This window comes from Mus caroli, chromosome 19 (assembly GCF_900094665.2).
Source record: "Mus caroli chromosome 19, CAROLI_EIJ_v1.1, whole genome shotgun sequence".
NCBI lineage: Eukaryota > Metazoa > Chordata > Mammalia > Rodentia > Muridae > Mus > Mus caroli.
Genome location: NC_034588.1, coordinates 8,539,872 through 8,562,003, shown reverse-complemented (window position 1 = coordinate 8,562,003; position 22,132 = coordinate 8,539,872). Strand labels below are relative to the sequence as shown.

The window sequence follows — 22,132 nt, the reverse complement described above, 5'->3', positions numbered from 1 at the left end:
CCATTGTTTTTAATAGCTGAGTAGTTTTCCATTGTATAAATGTACCATCTTTTCTGTATCCATTCAGAATGGCCATCTAGAGGTCACCCCACCTAGAGATCCATCCCATCTTCAGACACCAAACCTTGACACAAGTGCTGATGCCAAGAAGCACTTGCTGGCAGGAACCTGGTATGACCAATACAGAACTTGACCAATACAGGTGCATATATTCACAGTCAAGATTGGATTGAGCCTGGGAACCCCAGTGGAAGAGCTAGAGCAAGGACAGAAGGAGCTGAAGGGGATTGCAACTCCATAGAAAGAACAATATCAACTAACCAGACCACCCAGACCTCCCAGGGACTAAACCACCAACCAAAGAGTATACATGGAGGGATCCATGGCTTCAGATACATATGTTGTAGCAGAGGATGGCCTTATCTGACAACAATGGGAAGGGAGGCCCTTGGTCCTGTTTAGGTGTGATGCCCCAGTGTAGGGGGATGCTAGAGCGGTGAGTGAGAGTTGTGAGTGGGTAGAGGAGCACCCTCATAGAGGTAAAGAGGAAGGAGGAGAGGGCAGGTGGAATGGGGGGTTGTGGAGGGGTAACCAGGAAGGGGGATATCATTTGAAATAAAATTATTAATTTTAAAAAAAGAAATTAAGGACTCCACAGTCACATATTCCCTGCACTTTGTGCACGTTGACCAGGCTTTCATGAAAGGCCTTTTACACTTCAAAGAGAAGCGTCTTTGGTGAAGTGTGAGAACTGCACCAAACTCTGGGAACAAAGGTATTTAGAAGGTAGTTGGGCATAATATGAATTTAGCAAAATGTTAATAGCAGCTTCTCCTCTAAGGCCTATGACCTCTCTATCCAACTATAGGGCCCCAGAGCTCACTATGTAACCCAAGCTGGCATCATACTCAAAATCTTCCCAAGTTCTGTCTGGGAACTTAGCTGTGAGCCATTACAGAGAGCTAAAAGGTCATTTTACTGATATGAAACGTCATCTTCATGTTTAAATGATGCTCAGGCAAAATTCCTATCTCACTCAACCAATAATAAGTACATGCATTTTTGGAAATAAATGTCCTAGTAGATTTATTAGTATAGGTGTTGCATGTAAATTTTAATTTTTATTTATGTATATGGTCAACATTTACCTTCCAAAAAATGATCTCCATCCAAAATGTACCTCAGCAACATTTATTTTATACTTCAATCTCACTACACCCTGTTCAACTTGCTGAAGCTAAGAAATAAATTTTGGACAACATACTTGTTTCAAATAGTTCATTTGTGCTCTCCAGAGGACTAGCTTTTAGTCTGCAGTTGGCATGAAGTCTGAAGCTTTTTCCTATATTTTATTATTCTTTGAGAATTTAAGACACTGTATTTTGACAGTACTCACCTTCATCCCACTCTTCCAAGACCTCTCCCATCTCCCTTCCTCCCAAACTTTGTGTCCTTTGTATCCTTGTATTCCTTTTTTCTCAACAAATCCAATTTGTGCTGCCCAAATATTCGTCACTGTGAGCTCTTCTACTGGAGTGTGGGTGACTTGTCAAGGACACTTTCAAAGAAACTGAGGTACAATAACATTTTAAGGATTTTATTGGAGTCATGACTTGAGAAGTTCCAAATGAGAAATGATAAAGGTGACAGTGAAGGAGCACCAAGGGGCTGGCTAGGCTTTCACAAGACAGTCAATGAAGTCAAGCAGAGGAATCACTTGGTTCTACTTATACAGTTGCCTTATGTATTATTAGAAAGTCCCTATTCTGTAAGTGTAAGTTGGTTAGATACTTAAGGTATATTGGGCTCACTCCTCCCCAACCCAATTCTCAGAAGATATTTATCAAAATCAGCAGTGGATGTCTCAAACTGCATGGCTCTGTACCACATATCCTATACATACATAAAACAATTATAATATGCTGTGGTTAACTTGAATTCTCTGTCTGTCTGTCTGTCTCACTTATGGTACAATTTCATCACACTTCACAGAATGGAAACTTAAAAGTAACAAATCTTTGTGTTTACAACTATCTATGAACATTTTATACTGTGGTGAACTGTGGATAATGAAACCACAGAAAGCAAGACTACAAATAAAGGGTTCGTGGTATCGCGTAGAATTAAAACTAAACAAAACAAACAAGTCAAAGTAATTAATTTATGCTCAGGTTTGAAACAAAGTCATTCTTACAGCACACATAACGCCTGACCATTGGTGGTTTGTCTGCTCAGAACTTCTTGGAGCCATGCTGATTTATATCAATAACAGTTTTAGCTTCAAGTACACTAGTAGTACATGAGCATCTACCACGGCATTGGAATCTCCATCTTTCTCTATAGTATTCCTCTTCTACTTCCTTTTGTCATCTTCTAGGCCATCCTCTTTTAGACTTATGCAACAGGTATGGGTTGGATTTCTGCTTGTTTTTGTTTTTAACTTATTTTGGAGCTATTTTAAGACATACTTCATTTTTATTAAAAATATTTTTATGGAAAATAGAAATTTGCTTTTCTACAGTATATTCTGATCACTGTTTCTTCTCCTTCTCCTCCCAGATCTTCACCTCCCCCACCCTTCCAACTCCACGCCTTTCTCTCTTTAGAAACCAAACAGGCCAGTAAACAAACAAACCAGAATAAAACAAAGCAAACAGAAAAATAGAATAAATAAAGGAGAAAAATCACAAGAAACACATACACAGGCAGAGAGACACACAAACAAAGCCAGAAAACCAAAAAAATCAGATGCCATAAGGATAATCAAAATACAAGTTAAGATTTAAGAAAAAAACAGTAACCAAGCAAAAAATTACGAGATAAACATCTCCAACAATACCATGAAGTTCGTTTTGCGATGGCCGTCTACTCCCTTGAGTGTGGTTTGTATATTCAGTGATACTCCATTGGAAGAAACAAGTATTAACCTTGGGAGCTACGACTGAGGTTTACTCTTAAAAGTGGTTTCCAACCAGCTGGAAATTATCTCCATATCAATAAGCTCTCTCAAGTCCAAATCTCTCAAATCCAATAACTCTGATTTTCATAAACTCCTTACTCCCTTCCTCATTAATTCTGTAACAGTCAGACCGTGAATTCTAATATCTCTCATTCAGAAGGGGACAGACTTAATGCAATATAGAAATGCAAGGAATCGTTCCCTACTTGACCACATTTGTGAGATGATTATATTTTGTGTTATTTTTCCAAACCTCACACTTCAGAAAGGGGAAGCAGAGCAGCTTTTCACTTTCCTACTACTTGTAATTACTGCAAATTCACACCCTGTGTAATCACGAATACTTCCGGGGAAAGCACACAAAATGACTGAGTGTCAAAGGCAGACAGTGCAACTTCTGGAGGAAACAGCTGGTGAGAGGTTGAGTCTGAGTTCTCCCAGGAGCAGAGTGAGCAGGCCCAGGAGCTGCAGCACACAGGACAGGGCTGTGAGGACAGGTAGGAACTTTGGGTTGGAATCTTACCACTGGGAGAGGTTGTGCTCTAAATAGACAGCCTGGGAAATGGATTTTCATCCTGTCTTTTCTGTTGACCACTTGCAATAGTTGGTGAGGCCCATTTGAAGCCTCAGTTTACTTACTTGTCAAAAAGGAAAGCACCTTTGAGATCAGTTGAGATCTGAAGTGATGACCTTATATAGTTAGTTCCCTTAATTTCCCTACTCTTGCCACTCAGTCTTATAAAACATGTTCTCAAAGAAGACTGAGATTTGAGAAAATGTTTAATTTGGAAACTATGGTTCTAATCTAACATTGCAACACAGAAAAGTACTGTGAGCAGAGGTGTTTGCCTGAATAGAAGAGATTTTGGAACCCTTTTTGAAAGTTAAGGGCCATTCCCACTTCATGTGAACATAATGAATGCTGAAGGACAAAGCATAGTTGGATTGGGAGGTGATGGTGTCAGTTGCCAGGCCTAGCAAACACAGAAGTGGATGTTCACAGTCAGCTACTGGATGGATCACAGGGCCCCCAATGGAGGAGCTAGAGAAAGTACCCAAGGAGCTAAAGGGGTCTGCAACCCTGTAGGTGCAACAACATGATGAACTAACCAGTAACCTGGAGCTCTTGACTCTAGCTGCATATGTATCGAAAGATGGCCTAGTCAGCCATCACTGGAAAGAGAGGCCCATTGGACATGCAAACTTTATATGCCCCAGTACAGGGGAACGCCAGGGGCCAAAAAACAATGGGAATGGGTGGGTAGGGAAGTGGGGGGGGGTGGTTATGGAGGACTTTTGGGATAGCATTGGAAATGTAATTGAGGAGAATACGTAATAAAAAAAATATTAAAAAAAAAAAGAAACTTCATTACGTAGAGTTCCTTTCAAAATAGCCATATTTTAAGAATAGCTTAAATTCAGGAAATACATCTCTATATGCTATCATAAATAGATAATTGAACATATAAAATAAGCATAAGTTCTATGTGTTTTAAAATGCACAGGTGTTTCTTACAGCATTGTTCATAGTGATAACAAAAATAGAAGGAACCAAAATGACCATGATTATACATTCAGTCTAATGAAATGCATTCATTTGAATTTATCACTTGGATTTTTAATTACAGTTAAAAATCTAATTACATAACTATAGCGTTCTAACTACTGGAAGTGTGTGATTCAGTGGCATTCGGTTCATTCATGCTTGGCACCCCCATGACAATCCACTAAACAACTGCTCTTCACCCACCCCTCCCCCACCAGTTTACTTTTCTACAAAACTGAGTAGTAGGGGTACCTCATAAGTAGAACCACACAGCATCTGACTTCCTTGACTTCATTTAAGATTTTGTTTTTGAGGTTTAACAATGTTTTTGGCATGTCAGAATATAACGTTTGCCTTTTATACTTAAGGCTATTGTAATTAGTCGAAGATTGATAAGAATTCTAAATAGTTGGAATGCCCATTTGTACAGTGTTATAATTTGTGTAAAATAGTACATAAAGAGGAGAAAGAACTGAAGAGAGGAGAAAAGGAACACAAAGGAGAATGAAACTGGTGACTTCGTATTATTTGTTGAGGAGTCAGGAACATTCTGATTCATGCAAGCTATATTTCTTTTTAGCTGACATTGTTGTTATATGTTCTTTCTAACAAATGGTCAATTTAAAAATAACAGGAAATAAATGCACAGGATGTTAACAGGCTAGAGAGCGTCAAACTGGCATCCAGCTCCTAACAGGGAGCTTAGAAAAAAGCATGCAATGCAGTTCTTAGATCTGAGACCTGGCAAATCCAAGAAAGAAATGAGAACCTGAAGGGGATTGTGTTGATATACTTAGCAACAAAAATCAATTCGAAATCCAGGTTTCTCGATATTGGGGCAGTTCTGGAAAGAGACACCTTTACCACACTTCCCCAGGATCATAGCCACTCCTAGGGGCAGACTTTGAACTCATGAATGAATGATAGCTAATGCTTCAGCTGCAACAAACATTTGGCTTCCAATGCAGTGCCATCCCCATCTGCCCCACTGGTAACAAGAATCCGGGGTTCATTTGGTACTGTTGACCTGGTGGGGGACTGTTTGTTTCTTGAGTGGAGCTGTTAATATTATTAGGAAGAAAGAAAAGGCAAATGAGAATTAATGTCACATAGAAGGAAATATTGCAAGATCTTCAGCCCAGAAGACATAGCTCAAGTACCTGCAAGTTCTACGAACATAGACTAACAATAATTATATTTGCTACAGTGTGTTAAACATGAGATGCAGCAGATAAGTGCTTTTTAAAACATTCTTTTAATGAAATGAACTTATTAGTCCTGGATTGCTAAGATATGAAATAGACTTAATAACATCTAGGAGATAAGTCTCTTTGAAGGATTAAGAGCTTTGATATTCTAGTTCCTGAAATGCAATGTGACTTAAGTGTTTATATTGATAGTTACTAAGTTAGTAGAAGCAAAGGGCACATTCTGGATTAGACATGTTCTTTTTATAAACTGGAAAGCACTTACTAATCTAATGCAGAGAAAATGAAGAGTGGAGGACTGGATAGCATAAAGGTAGCTTCAGTGTGATGTCCTGGGAGATGTGATAAAATACTGTACGATAGGGGAGGCAGAGGTACAAGAGGTAGAGAGAGGGGACTGAAAGTAAAGGCTTTGGGGGACAGGCAGTGAGGTGAATACGCTCTGTTGCAGGTAATCTGTTTGGATTACTAATCTCCTAACTGTGGAGTTCCTGGAAATGTTTGCAATTTTCCCCAATAGAATGTTTCTTGCCCATCATGGATAGAGTGCAGTCTATTCTATGCTCCCCCTGAAAGCCACATCCAGTTTTGTTTGTAAAACAGCAAGCCAACCCTGAATGTACTCAATTCTTACCTAAAAAACAAACAAACAAACAAACAAACCCATCTTTCTTCACTCCCTGCAGACCCTGGTGCCTGTGGGTGTCTGTGAGTCAAACCCTGGGGACGAACTGAGTCCAATGCCTCTTCTAGCATCCTTGGCACCATGCGTCTACAGCTTGGCACCAAGAGCATTGGGTGGAACTGCTTTCCAAAGGACACCATTATCCACAAAAGAGAGAAAACTGGACATACATATGAGAAAGAAGATGACCTGCTGATTGGTGTGCCTAGTGAAGCCACAGTTCTTGGAGTAAGTCAATCTCATTAGAAGGAGAATGCTGGAGAGACATTAAGAATGTGTCCAGACTACAAAGCTATAGTGAGTCTGGAAGAATCCTTGACCTGTTTTGACTGATTCCACAAACAAACCAGAATGTGAAATGGAGTGGGAAACTATTCCCTCCTTGGGCCTTCATTTAAAATAACTAAAGCCACTTGTGCTTTTCCACCAGAACACTGCATAATTAAGAAATTAGTGTCTGATCAGTGGAGATTTCTGACTTAAAGATATGATATTATTTAGTCTGATTAAGTTAGGTCTTTTTACTTGGAGTTTTGTTTTTCAAATACTTTGAGATGACACCATCTAAGTTGCTTTCATCTACACATGTTTCTCTGTGTACACATGAGCATCTGTAAGACATCTAAGTATCATTATCCCTTATAGGCAGGATCCTACTCACCATAGGGCTCTGAATACTTCCTGCTGAGACTCAACTCCTACTAGTTCTCACCTTCAGAAACCTTCCTGCTGGGAACCTTCCCTGCACCACGGGTACTGAGATCAGAGTCAGACAAAGGCCAAAGCCTGATGACCTTGAGCCTTGTTACTCTTGATGGTCTCTGGCAACATAACTCTCTCTTGTTATTCTGTGGCTAAAAGCTGCTGGTTTCTGGAAATTAACTTCTCCTGGTAGCACCAAGACCTTAAGAAGCAAACTTTGTTAATAGGGTTGTTTTCTCTCTAGCTCAAGGGCCCCCTGGCCAGGTGAGAGGCTCGGAGTTAATTAACTCTCTGTAACCCAGAGAGAAAAGAGGAGGAAGAAAGGAAGAATTCAAGCACACACACAGACACACAGACACACAATTTGGCTGGGCCCAACTACCTGTCTCAATAATTTCACAAGTGTTCTTGCATACTTACATACATACACATATACCTACACACGTATTATGTACATGCTTATAGACAAAGAGATACATAAAAATGCATATATATATATAAACATAGACATATACATGTATACATATATACATACATTCATGCACACATACATATATACATGTGCATGCATGCATTTGGTGGATGGAACTGGGTGGGCAGAGCCCCAGATGCCACACTTTATTATTTCTCTCTGGCCTTCTAAATTCCTCTAAGATGATAGTTCTTTATAAAATTACCTCATGGATAAAATTTTACACAAAAAGAGAGTTAGTGAAGGATGTTGATACTAAGTTCAAAGCAGTGTTTCATTCTATAAACTCATTGTAAGTCCAAAGCAACAGTTTCACATGGCCTTGCTTTATCATAGTGCACACATGTGGCTTCATCCTTCACCCTGACCTATGATGAATGCTTTTTCTTGATCACAAATTTATTTCAAGCCTGCTTTCTTATCCTAGTGAAATTAGCGTGTGACACATGAAGGTTTACACAGCTGTATTTGTATCTTTATACAAATTTTTTCTATAGAGGGCTTGAGATTACTTGTATCAATTTAAGAGTTCCATAAAATCATTATCAGAGATTGTGAAACCATCAATTCATCTACACAACATTACTGTATGAAAGTACATCTTCATATTGATCTGCAGGAAATTTGCCCAATAGGGTGGGCTAATGGCCAGGAATCATTAAGCTAAGTGTGACAGGAAAGGCATATCAACAGCAAGAAGCAATCCTGGAATGAAGTTTCTAAGGACACTGCATCTCAGAGCTCACCTATCCCAGGCCATGCAAAATGGTGGGCCATCTCCAGAAAATTCACTTGCATACCACAGTCTTTCCTAGATGGCTCCTGACACCTTCCTAAATGCCCCTTCTGCAATTCAGGATCCATTGACACCATTCTATCCTCTTAAAATATGTTTGAATGAAATAGAATTAAAACTTCTATTCAAATAGTTGGGCAGAGTAGCCTAAGTATCTCTAACATAGATCATTAATGTAGCCTCTTGGTTGCCTCTTGGGGCTTGGGGGAGTGTTCTTACAGCTGAAGACACTTCACACCCAGATGATTCAAGCTGTATATGAAAACTTCTTACTTTTAGTATATCTTTCATGATTCCAGAAAATTCTATGCCCAGGAAAGGAAATGATTAAATAGTTTTATACAACTGCAACACCTATAGCCATAACACTTACTAACATAGCAAGCCATGCATAGAGGTGAAATAAGTGACACTCAAGTGTCAGTGGCAACGAACAGCTGTCTATTGGCACTTTAGGCCTACTCAGCAGGAGGGCAATCATGCTTGCTATTAGAAACCTAATCAGTCTACTGGGGCTAGTGAAGTCAAGAGATTTAGAAATAATTTACTACAGCCACTTTGCTAGAACAGCATATCTCATTGCTACATCTTAAATCTTAACTATTGGATTCTTTATCCCTTTTATTTTCTCGAGTGCCTCTTTCTTTGCTTAGCCAGCAGCTCATTGTTTTCTGAAAACACTCCTTCAGCAATTCTTGCCCCATATCATTGAAAAGACAATTAGAGTTGTCTTTTTGTTTCTTGGGACTCTGAGATCAATCAGTCTTTTAGCTTTCTTCTCACCCCTGGAATCTCCCTTCAGAAACTCCTGTCATGCTACTAGGTGACTATTTCACAGTCTTCATACCAAGATCTTGGCCCTTATATCACTACCACTGCTTCCAATAGACAGACAGACAGACAGATGATAAAATTATATATATATATATATATATACATATATATATATGTGTGTGTGTGTGTGTATATATATATATACATATATATATAAAATCATGTTTGCCTACTGATTAAATTCCTTATTCCCTCCCATCCTCTTGTTTTGTTGGTGTTCTTTCTTTTTCAAATAGTCTCCTTCTGCATAAGTGTGTGTGTGTGTGTATACACAGTACATAACTATAGATTATGTATATGAAAGAAAGTATGGCATTTGTCTTTTTTATCCCATTGTTTTCTCTTATCTTCTACCTCTTGGACCACTTCCCCTCCTCCCATTTCCTCTTCCATTCTCATATTCCATGTATATATGCACATGTATATATTTAAACATACATTTTACGTAGTAGAGGAAACAGTATTTATCTTTCTGAGCCTGTCTTAGTTTTCTTAGTATGATGTTCCTTAGTTCCACCCATTTCACTTTAAATGGCATTATTTTCTTCTTCTTTGTTGTTTAATAAAATGTTATTGTGTGTAAAAACCACATTTTCTTTTTCTACCTGTCAGCTGGTAGACATCTAACTGGTTTCGTGCCTTGGCTATTGTTTAGCAATGAGCTTAGATGTGCAGGCCTCTGTGTGGTATGCTGACTTTGATTTCCTTGGGGAAATACCCAAGAATCATCATCAGGTCATATGCTGGTTCTACTTTAGTTTTGGTTTTGTGAGGAACCAGTGCTGATTTTCACAGTGGCCACACTGGTTTACATTCCCATTTGATAGTTCCTCTTTTCCCACATCCTCACCAGATCTGTTGTCATTTGTTTTCTGGATAATAACCAGTCTGACTAGGATGAAAAGGACTCTGAAATCACTTTTTATTTACATTCCCCTAATTAGACATTAGGATGTTGAATGATTTTTTTCTAATGTTTGTTTGTTATATGTATTTCTTCTTTGAAAACTGTTTATTCCATTCACTAGCCTACTTACTGGTTGATTTGGTTTTCTTAGTGTTTAAGCTTTGAGGTTCCTCATAGGATAAATAGGCATCAACGGCTTTCTTCCATTTTTCAGACTGTCACTTTACTCTCATGTTTGTTTCTACTACTAGGCAGATATTCTTCATCCCATGCAATGTTGTCAATTCTTCCCATTGTTATCTGAATTATCAGCCTTCTTTTCATGAAATCCTTGCATCTTGAAGTGTTCCTCCTGTTTGGCTCTACAAGTTCCCAAGTCTTAGACCTTACCTTAACAAATGTGATCTATTTTGAATTATTGTTGTGCAGGTGAGAGACGGGGATCTAGCTTCATTCTTTGACATGTGGATTTCCCCAGCACCCTTTGTTGAGGACACTTTGTCAAATATTAGATGGCTATATTCCTATGAGTTCTTTTCTGAATCTTCTATTCTGTTCCAACATCTCCCATCAACTTAATCACAAATCTCTATCATTAATGGATCCCATCCTTGTTACATGTTCTAATAATACTTTACCCAAGTTGTCATGGAACTTGACTTTGTATGACACATGGAAGATATAAGAATCTACCAGTGACTATCATTTGCTTCATGCCTGCCTCTTGGTACATGGGTACTCAATAAGGAACTGAGGTAATAGATGACTTATCTTAATGTTGGGTAATGTTGACTCTGTGTTAATTACAATATAGATTAAGTGGTGAATAAAAGTTTGAATGTCTGGTCAAACAACAGTCCAGTTTTGACATTTGTGCAAGTTTGTACAACTCAATTCCCTCCTGATCCTCATCCATTACAAAGATGTGATGAATGCTGTTTAGAATGCAGACACCCTTAAACAAATGTAAACTACTCTGACAACTGCCACCATAAAAATCACAATGATTCTTAAAATCAAATGACAAAATGGATGAGTGACAGCACCAGAAATGTGATGCTCAACGGCTCTCGGTGGAAGCTGAAGCCTGCACTGAGATTCCCACGGGTAGTTCCTTCTCTATACTCACCTAACTGGGCTCTAGTTCAGACAATTTTTCCCAATGACTTTTCCAAAAGGAAATGTTTTGAGAAGTAGACTTTTCAGAATTAAACGTTCACATAATCACTTCCTGAGTTTAATGAGCCTTCCACAAAATAAAAGAGGTAAATTTTGAATTTTTCTCTTAGAATAGGCTTATTTGTTCCTTGTGGAATTTTCTCTCTTTAATATAGGAATTAACAGTGTATTTTAAATGTCTTTGTAAGTCAGTGTGTTTTCAAATAATCCTTTGCATCTACTTAAAACCATGGTCTAGAAGTCCCTGCCTTGTGTGTTGCAGACCATCCAGATACTATGTGCCCTGATGCTTGCAAGCTTTGGGGGCATTTTGGTGTCAGCTTCCTACTTCAACCCAGAAGTTTCCACCACTTTGATAACTGGATACCTGTTTATTGGATCCCTCTGTGTAAGTAAAATGTGGTCTCAAAAAAAAAAAATGTATGCTTTCTAAATACCCCACAGGCACTCACTCTGTCACAGAATGACTTCATCTTCAAGAGGAAAGGAGACAGGAGGAAACCAACTCAACATTCCTGTTATTGCCTATGTCTTGATTCTCCCATCCAAAAGTCAGCACTTCGAGGGAGGGCTCTAATTAGGACGGAAGGCAGAAGGAGAAGACAACACACTGGCACATCAGCACTTTTCTTATCTGATGCCACATCCTCTTAGACCAGAGGATGGTTTTTCATAGCCATCTTTGAGGCTTTGAAGAGGCCTTTGGATTCTAGCCATTTCAGAACAATCATTTGTTGGATCCAGAGTAAGAAGGCTGATTATACAGTAAGCTTGAGATGCCACAGCTCTGCAGATATTTATCTCAGTAATGACAAGACTCATGGGAAACAGAAGCATTCTTCTGCTTATGGGTAACCCTGAATATCTATAGAGCTCTTGGGTTTCTTGTCATATAGTGGCTCATAGTCAAAGACTCTACTGGATTTTATTTTCAGAGTTGCTAGGCCCAATGTATGCATCCTACCAATGAGCAATTCTTTCCAATAGAGAATCTTGAAAAAATGAGGAAAAGAGGAAAATTTATCTGAGAAGATAAATTTTACAAAGAGTTTTTAGTGGCCATAGTCTCTGTGTGGGCACAACTGCTGCACAATGTGCACAAAGCTCTGCCCCTGTCCCCAAAGTACAGTTTGTCCTTGACCTTACTGTCTCACCAGTGGTGGCAGCCTCCACATTTCTTAATGAGGCTTCTGCTAGTTCTTTCTTGGCTCTAATTGTTACTACTCCATACTCAACCCACAGGCATAATCAATGGTTTGGCTTTCCCACACTGCCATCCCTCTGCTTGCTGACCCCCAGTTCCACTGGAATCAAGTGCTGGCATCTCAGTGCTTATAATAAAGACCCCTTGTTGGGTCTTTTCCTCCTGATTTCCTAAACTCTAGGTAATACTCAGGTGGCCTACACCCATAGCTTCAATGCCATATTTTTCTGTCTCTTGCCACATGAGAGACTCTTTCCTGGGTCCTTCTGTTGGCTTCCTTGTCTCTATATTGTCTCAAATCTCAAGTCATGGATATGCCTCAAGCTCCTCTTCATTTCTTTTCTTTCTTTTTTATTAATCATTCCATTTGTTTACATCTTAAAGGATATCCCACTTTCCGGTTACCCCTCCACCAAGCCCTCATCCCACATCTGCCCTCCCCCTCCCCTTTGCCCATATGAGGGTACTCTCCCATCCACCCTCACCCTTCCACCCCACCACTCCAGCGTCCCCCTACATTGTGGCATCAAAACTCCCCCAGACCAAGGGCCTTCCCTCCCATTGTTGTCAGGCAAGGCCATCCTTTGCTACATATGTATCTGGAACCATGGATCCCTCCAGGTACACTCCTTGGTTGATGGCCTAGACTCTGGGAGAACTGGGTGGTCAGGCCAGCCAATGTTGTCTCCAATGGTGTTGCAATCCCCCTCTGTTCCTCCAGTCCTTCTGTCTGCTCCCCCAACAGGTTCCCTGAGCTCAGTCTGATGGGTGGCTCCAAGCATCCACATCTACATTGGTCAGTTGCTGGCAGGACCTCCCAAGGAACCACCATACTAGGTTCCTGTCAGCAAGCACCTCTTGACCACAGAAATAGTGTTGGGTTTGGTGTCTGCAGACATGATGGATCCCTAGGTGGGGCAACGCCTCTTTCAATTTCACAGTTTAGTAGCATTTGCCAGGCATTTGTTGCATTTGGTCTGCAGTAACTGCTGTTTTCCAATAACATAAACCTCCCTGAGCAGATGCTTATTCTTCAAAGTCTATATAAACATCCCAAGCAGATATGAAGCATCCCTAGCAGTGTGGGCACATCATTACTGTAGGGTTGTCTCTCTGAAAGTTTCCCATCACTTTTTAGGAGTGATTTGAAAGCAGCTTAAAACAGCTCTCTTCCTTTTATCTCTCTCCCTCTCTCTTTCCTGAACAGTTTGCCATTGCTGGAATTCTCTCCATTATCTCTGAAAAAATCTCAACCAAACCCTTTGTAAGTATGAATACCAACAAACTCCAGTTGGGTGGAATAGTTAGAACCTCATAGTTAATTCTTCTAGTTTCAATCTTCCATTGTACTGTTTATGAAAATGAAGCTGAGAACAGGTTATGGAGCATACTGATCTTCAGCTGGCCCTCTGACACTCTTGGGAAGTAACTTATGAAGTGACAGTGCTCATTTTTCACATGTGATAGGAGAAAAACAGAAACACAGAGTAAGAAAGAGCTTGTCTGGTCAAGCACACAGAGATTAGTAACAGCTGATATAGGAATCTACATTTCCTGATGCCAAGCCCAGAATTGTGACCCCATCCAATTGCTGAGAATTCTTCAACTACCCCATAACTCCTGGGTTTATACTGCAGCTTCAGTTATCAGGAGCAAGTGTCAATTCCTAAACCACTTGTGTACTCTCCGCCATAGCTAGCCAGACCCCATGTCTTCTAGAATCAAGATGTGGCTTTTCCATCTTGGTGGGTATGTGGCAGAAAGTAGGAAAGGCTGCTACCCACAGGAGCAACAGTTTTAGCTGCTTCATCCTGTGTTTTCAAGACTATAGTCCATTCATTATACTTTTGGGGACTAAGCATGGCAAGAACTACAGAGACTAAGCCCACACACCAGTACTTCTTGCCCTTTTACAGAGGGAAACAGAAAGGTCATCTTTGTCAATTGCTTGTCAAATGAAAGTACAGGTTATCTTCCCTTAGCCCTGATCACCTTCTAAGATATCCATGCTCTACAGTTTGCTTCCACTAGTCTCTAAAGTTGCTTCTTTATGTGAGGTCAAACTTTCATCTAGGTTCTCCAGAGCATGCCAAAGGACATATTCTAAGAGGTCTTGAAAATAAGAACAGTTCTAAGAACACTGGGGGAGTGCGTAGAGATACTGGCAACAGGCTGAGGATCCTGGATCGGTGTTCAGTATCTTGGAGTGTTAGAAAGATAGACTGTGGGGAGCTGTTCACATTGCCCCATTTGCCACACATTTCCTATCTCATGTGACAAACTGTGATACAAAGACAAATTCATCATAGTCTACCTGAAAGGAAGCCATGGGTTATATCAGAAACAACTCCAAGGAAGCGCCATTGCCATATAATGGACAGAGGGAACAGAAAACCCTGTACCAAACCTGTGATGAGAACCCAACCCAGAATCTCTCTTCCAGGCCCTGAGCAGCCTGGCCTCCAATGTAACAAGCTCTGTTGTTGCTGTCATTGGCCTCTTCCTCTTCACCTATTGCCTGATAGCCCTGGGGAGTGCTTTTCCACACTGTAACTCAGAAAAGAAATTCCTGTCCTTATTGTCTTACTTGAAATCCCACCATTGGAAGAATGAAGACAAGAACTGTTACCTGGCTTACGTCGGTGCTATAGTAAGTAGTTCCAGACTGAATATCTTATCATGTAAAACCCCATTGTCTCCCCCCACCCCCAGCCCCTTGGATAGTTTCTGCTTTTTCAGCAGTCTCTGGTCATGCTGGTCTGACTGTCTAGGGCAGACAGGAAAAAAAAAAAAACAATAAACAAATATGACATAAAGTTAGCAGATTCAGTGTGGTAGGAGGTGTGTGAACCACAGCAAAAAGAGGAACCATGAAGAGATGAAGAAAACACAATACAAAGTCTTAAATCACAGCAGGCAATGCTGTTCCTTGATGTTTGTGTTGGGAAATAGGGAGCTCTTTTTTTTTTTTTCAAATTTTTTAAATGTTAATTTTTTATTAGATATTTACATCTTTGTTTACATTTCAATGCTATCCCCCTTTCCTAGTTTCCTCTCCGAAAGTCCCCTATACCTTCCCCCTACCCCCACCTTGCTCCCCAACCCACCCACTCCCACTTCCTGGCCCTGGCATTCCCCTGTACTGGGGCATATAATCTTCGAAAGACCAAGGGCCTCTCCTTCCATTGATGGCCGGCTAGGCCATCCTCTGGGAAGCTCTTTTGAGTACTTGGCTGGAGCTGAAAAGCTCTACCCATTAGAGATGCTTGCCTTCTAATCACAGGTACTCTGACACTTGGAGCAGACACAAAGTGTTTAATTTCCCTAAGTGCACACTTCAAGGGCTGGCAAAGAGGGTTTGGAGGCAGCTACCCAGTAGATATGACTCCTGTCAAACATCAGTGTTTGGGAGAAGAAGTTTCTTAGCACAAATTTGACAGCCACCACCTAGTGATAGTGACAAACCTGGCTTAGTCCATTTTCTAAATGTAGGATTATCATGTTTAAATCATAACAATAAGTAATTTAAGGAGGAAGATCGTTCCTTCATGACTTCTCCTACTGGAACACCAGTGTGAGTGATCACACTAGTGATGTTTCATTCCATTGGGTCCATCTGACTTGGGAGTCTTGGAGAATGTGTGAAAGTTTTCAGACATATTCTATTGAATCAGGCCACATGAGTAGATCAGACGAATTGATCTGGGAATTTGAGGAAATGAAAGAAAACAGAGACTCATCTGGTAAGAAGTGAGCATAGGAAAGTGCAGGAGATCACACTCCAAGAAAGACAGGTTAGATCAATATGTAAAAAGCACCCTCAGAGGGACTGTTTTAATTAAGATTAACTTCAGTACATCAAATAGTCTCTTACTTTCACATAAGTAGAGCCAAAAAGATCTTCCTTAGCATCAGAAAAGTTGCAGCACGTAAGCCAACCTCAAAAGAATGCTAATTTTTAATAAATACAGCATTAACCTGAACAAATCTCTCTCTCTCTCTCTCTCTCTCTCTCTCTCTCTCTCTCTCTCTCTCTCTCTCTGTGTGTGTGTGTGTGTGTGTGTGTGTGTGTGTGTGTGTATGTGTGTAAGACTTAAAGAAATAAAAAGGAGCTGGAGGAAGATAGGCATGAAGATGGTGTAGGTTGCAGAAGCTAACAAGGATTCTAAAGACAAAACAAACTAGAAAATTATTAGGAGTCTTCACAATCGGTATTAGAGACTAGGATGCCCAGGGTAAGAGTTTAGGGTTGTCAGGATAATAGGAATGCAGGAAGAGCCCTGCCAATGTATTAGTAACAGAGATTAGAAATTCATTTCACTTGTGACAATTGGAGAAGGAAATGGTACTCAATATCCCAGGACGTTTCACAAATCCATGCAGTTAGCTCACTCATCCCCATGTAGCTAGCACAGCTAAACTCACAATTCCATAGACACTAGGGGTGCTTCTAATAAAGGGACTTAAAAACTGCTTCTTTATCTCTGTATCTGAAATTCCTAAGGTCCTTACAAAAGAGAAAGCAGAGAAAAAGTCTGAGCCTTTGCCTCTGCTCCTTCTGTTCTCCATTGCCCACCACTACCCCGCCCCCACGCTGCCCCCACCCCACCCCCACCTCCTCTCAATGGGGACCAAAGGCTTTGTGTGGGGTCCCACCCAGGCCTGTGCTGCTTTGCAGAGTGCTCTGGGGATGATGCTTCTCTTCACTGTGCTGGAGGTTTTCCTAGCTGTATACAGTTCTATCTTTTGGTGGAAGCAAGTCTACTCCAACAAACCTGGGGTAAGTACCTGATATCTGTGTGACACCCACTGGGTCCCCTGCTCTACAGGACAGCAGAGCAGAGAATCCTTCCCCAAGAAACCAGCTGGCTCTAGAATTTGGCTCATGAAATTTCATACATGAACCAAGACTTAGATAAAAAATATATATACAGGATAGAAAGAGAGTTTATACAGCCTTGTTCTTGAAATACATACTGGCATCTGGCTTCTTAGACAATCTCCACGGCCAAGCCCTTGCTAATGTGATTTTTACCAAGACTTTACTATTTTGTTGATGTCTTTCTGATCTTTCCCTTCCTATCTCTTAGCCCATTGTGTTGTAATTTTAAACTGTATTTATTTCTCCTAAATGCTACAGTGAAAGATAAAATGTTATAATTTGAACAAATTATGACTCAACTATGAGACACCAGAAAGCAACAAACGAGGAGACGGAGAGTGGCAACCATATATTATGATAAAGTTGCATAAGTAGTATTATAAAATGTTACTATAATACATTGTTATATATTGAGGGAAATATGAAAATATTTTACCCTACCCCCAAAATCAAAGTATTAAGCTCTGTTAATAAATTTTATTCTTTAGGGTACATTTTTCTTGCCTCAATCACAAGATCATACCCAACTTGTCAAAAGCAATTTGTTGCAGTAATGGATCTGAAATACAGAAGAAGAAAGAAGATATCTGTTGCTCACAGCAGAGTACAGCTAGACTTGCCTAAAATCCCAGCTTTGGTAGATCCTAATAAACATCTGAAGAAAAGCTCTCCTGTCCTACTTTCAATGAGTCACTTCATTTCCATTGAACATCAGCTCCTAAAGTCCGAGTCAGCAAACTTCCCTGATTCCACATTCCGCAATGACCACAAACTTTATCAACTTCCCCAAATAGAGTGAACAGACAGTGTTTCATCTGTCTGATGCTAGATGAGAAAGCATGTACTCCTGGGGTGGAAGCTGACAGGGTCATGTGGCTAGGTAAGGTCTTTCTCTGCATTGCTTGCACAATCCTTTGCTTAAATATTATACTTTACGCATTCCAAGAGCATTTGAGATCCTTTGAAAGTATGACAGCCTGTACAAGGTCCTGGGTTTGATACCACAGCAATAAAAAGAAATAATAAATCATAACCAGGCATTATGGTTCATGCCTGTAATCCTAGCATGTGAGAGACTGAAGCAGGATTATCATGACTTCAAGGTCAGCCTGGGTATAGAGTGAAACTAAGTTGAAAAAATTACTTATTTCTATCTCACTTAATGATTTCATTATATATTGAAATCATACACACACATACACACACACACACAGGGATTGGATTTAGGACTTTCAAACACTTAGAACATGCTCTACCACTGTGTTATATCCCTAGCATAGTGATTTTTCTTTAGATTCAAAGACTATAACTAATCATGGCATACTCACTCATCTAAGTAGAAGACTGAGTAAGATATTGGACATATAAAAGCAATAGCAACTTAGTTGCTGGATTGGAAAATTTACATTGCTTACTCAAGAAAGAGAGCTTCTAATGTTGCTCCCCAGAGAGAAATGTGTAACTGAAAAATATGTGTAAGTTTTTCAAACATATAAACATGCTATGGAAATGCAGTGGTACAAGGATTAGTTCCCTACATGTGTGCACATGTGCACACACACACATGCATGTGTACATACATATCTGTAAATACATGTGCCTTGAGAGGCCAGAGGTGTCAGCTGCCCTTTATAAGAAGTTATGAGCCCCTAGATATCAGTACTGGGAATTGAACTTTACCCCTTTGCAAGAGCAGTATACACTCTTTTATTTTAGTTTCATCATCATCATCATCATCATCATCATCATCAAAGTTATTTCTTATACAATTTAATTAAAATATAATGACATTATTTGACTCCTACCTTTTCTCTCTGCAGCCCCTCCTAAGTCCTTCCATGTTTCCTCCTCCCAAATTGATAACCTCTTCCTTCCTGATTGCTATTGTTACATATAGATGCATACACATATGCTACATATATATTCACAACTATATTCAAATATATTAACATAGCCTAGTGAGTCAATATTTGTTGTATGCATATGGTTTCAGGGCTGAATTCTTTTTATTGGACAACCAATTGATGACTCATTCCTGGCTAGAGGCTAACTCTTCTTATCTCAGCAGTCATTAGTGGTCAATATTTCTTTGTCTAGGGGTGGGTTCCCATGAGTATTTCTTCCCCCTTTCACATTAGCATGTTTATTGATGCTACCATTCTCCAGATCTTTTTTTTTTTTTTTTTTTTTTTTTTTTTTTTTGGTTTTTCGAGACAGGGTTTCTCTGTGTAGCCCTTGGCTGACCTGGAACTCACTCTGTAAACCAGACTGACCTGGAACTCAGAAATCTGCCTGCCTCTGCCTCCCGAGTGCTGGGATTAAATGCGTACACCACCAACGCCCGGCTCTCCAGATCTTCTTGATGAAGCCATTTCTATGAATGTTACAAGCAGGAATCCTGGTATTCCAGTTGTGGTTTACAGTGATGGTCTCTACTTGCTGTAAAGAGAAGCTTTTGATGAGAGGTGACAGATACACTTATCTGTGAGTAAGATTTAGAATGCAGTTAGTAATTTTGCTCTTCTAGCAAAGTGAGGGTAGTAGTTGTATTCTAAGGTCTGGTTCATGCCATGTGCTGTTGTTTTAAAAAAATTACTCTAGCCCTGAGTTACCACTTTTAAGCTAATTTTCTTGTTACTAATGTTACACCTTTTTAATCAAACCCAATAACTTATAAGCTAGTACTCTATGACTAAGACATGAAGAGCATATTTATACCTTTAAGACCAGTCAAAACCAAATAAAGTGGCTACACGAATCTTATAAATTTATACCAATCAAAGAATTTTACTTTTTCTAGCTATATTTCAAGATAAAAAAAAACACTTTATCATTTGCTAAACCAAATAATCACAATTGTTGAGAATTTTCTAGGAAAAAAACAACTATCGGCTTATTTGCCTTAGAACTTAGAAGTGTAGACTCTTTTTTTTAAAACAGTTTTTCAGCAGGGGCTCTCCTGCTGTTCAGCCTCCACTGTGCAAACTGAGATTGAATCAGCAGATAAAGTTTTAACCATTCTTTTTCCTTTTTTTTTTCAACATGAAACAGAACAGTCATTCATTCAGACAACAAAACAAAAACATACATGAATTGACACGTGGACAGATTGGTGCACCAAACACAGACAATACAAAGAGGGTAGAAAACTTGATGTAACCAAAACTAAGGATATCTCCTGCAGGGGCCAATTAACAGCACATCTCCCGAGTTCCCTCTGTCCCTGGGAGAACTCCAAATTCTACTTTCTTTTTTCCTTTCCTTTCTTTTCCTTTCTTTTCCTGCTTGCAAGAGGCAGCTTGCCAAACCAGGATTTAAACCCAAACTTCCCTAACAGCTTCTGGCACGCATCCAAAGCTTCCAATTTATTTAATCTACGGGCAACTCACCAAGGAAACACACAATCTCTATACACTAAATGCTCCAAATAACCCAAAGGTCTACCATGCTGAATCTTTTTTGAAGCCACCATTAGTTCACACTTAGTCGAACATTTTACAGCCATCCGAAAAAACGCTCTCCACTTTCTGCAACCAACAAAAACACCATCCACAAAATGAATTATATATGTTTGACAAATGATTTCCTAGCTTCCAATAAAGCCTTATCTACAAATTTTTGGCACAATGTAGGATTGGAGAGTTGTAAATAAGGTAACAGTAAGAATTGAGCTATTCTTTGACTTTTATGAGATCTCTTTTAATGCTTTAACCATAACTTTTAATTTTACCTAAAGTATCAGAATCTACAACTCGAAGTTTTTCTGATAACTGGGGCTTCGTCCTATGAGACCCACAGTTCCAAAATGGGGCTAAGAGGCTGCCTCTTATCCAGTTTTTTCGTCTTACCTGCTTCTTTGGTGAGCAGAGTCCCATCTTTATGGGACTTTGATTTACATTCATTCCTCCAAGGTTCTCTCCACCACAGCATGGGCAGGGACCTGGAGGAAGGCCCGTCTTGTTTCCCAAGGGATTTTTACAATCCTTCCTCAGGTGTCGCGGTTTCCCACAACTGAAACATGTAGCTTCATTCCCCTGAGAACACTTTTCATTCTCACAGGTGTTCTTAAAATCGGTGCTGAGTTTCTGTCCCTTCATTGCTACAGCATAGGCCTTTTGCACTACAGCTGGTGAGACGTCTAAACATGCTTTAATGTCAGACTGCCCCATGGTAAAACTTACTCGTCCTCCTCAAACTGATGATTCTTTCAGTGGGCCTGCAGCGCCCTGACGAGATCCTATCCTTTCTTGAGAAATAAAGAAGAAAAGGGGGAAAAAAAGGAAAAGGAGAAGGAGAAAGAGAAGGAGAAGGAGGAGGAGGAGGAGGAAGAGGAGGAGGAGGAGGAGGAGAAAAAGAAAAAGGAAAAGGAAAAGGAAAAGGAAAAGGAAAAGGAAAAGGAAAAGGAAAAGGAAAAGGAAAGGAAAAAAGACAAAGACAAAGAAAAAAAGAGAGAAAAGTCTTACCTGTCCTGGAGTTCCAGTTCTAGGTGCCAGCTGCTGCAGACGGACCTCAAAACTCGGGGTTCCGGTTACAGGCGAGCAAGGAGTTGGCGTGAATGACAAACAAATACGGACACAGAGTGTGTATCTGAATGTAATTTCTCAAAACGACCACCAGTCTTATAATACAGAATTAAAACAATAAAGCTAGGTGAATACATCTGCCAAGGTACATTGGTTCTTTACACAAAGCAAAGAAAATGCATACATAAAAAGATGATGGGAGCCCGGTGGTGGTGGTGCACGCCTTTAATCCCAG

At 39.9% G+C, this 22,132-nt stretch overlaps 1 protein-coding gene across 4 annotated transcripts; it reads left to right on the top strand.

The window, feature by feature from the left end:
- The first annotated feature begins 3,316 nt into the window (after nt 1–3,316).
- Nucleotides 3,317–18,403, top strand: Ms4a7 (membrane spanning 4-domains A7). 4 transcript variants are annotated; one of them, XM_021152314.1, is made up of 7 exons: nt 3,317–3,456; nt 6,467–6,626; nt 11,551–11,676; nt 13,700–13,756; nt 14,936–15,142; nt 17,171–17,272; nt 17,863–18,050. In XM_021152314.1, exons 2-7 carry the CDS (start codon nt 6,480–6,482, stop codon nt 17,926–17,928), a joined length of 705 nt encoding a protein of 234 aa, XP_021007973.1. In that variant the 5' UTR covers nt 3,317–3,456; nt 6,467–6,479; the 3' UTR covers nt 17,929–18,050. The 4 variants fall into 4 exon arrangements, with proteins under 4 accessions (XP_021007973.1, XP_021007974.1, XP_029328611.1 ...); XM_029472751.1 differs by having other exon boundaries at nt 3,374–3,456; nt 6,400–6,626; XM_021152313.2 differs by lacking the exon at nt 3,317–3,456 and adding an exon at nt 5,138–5,521.
- Nucleotides 18,404–22,132: the final 3,729 nt, after the last annotated feature.

What these genes read in the sequence shown, in the direction of transcription:
- Ms4a7 (XM_021152313.2), top strand. Translation starts at nt 5,436, where the DNA reads ATGCTTCAGCTGCAACAAACATTTGGCTTCCAATGCAGTGCCATCCCC. An exon ending in GTGAAGCCACAGTTCTTGGA is followed by an intron (nt 6,627 to 11,550) that starts GTAAGTCAATCT and finishes TGTGTGTTGCAG; the next exon opens with ACCATCCAGATACTATGTGC. An exon ending in TCTACTCCAACAAACCTGGG is followed by an intron (nt 17,273 to 17,862) that starts GTAAGTACCTGA and finishes TTTATTCTTTAG; the next exon opens with GGTACATTTTTCTTGCCTCA.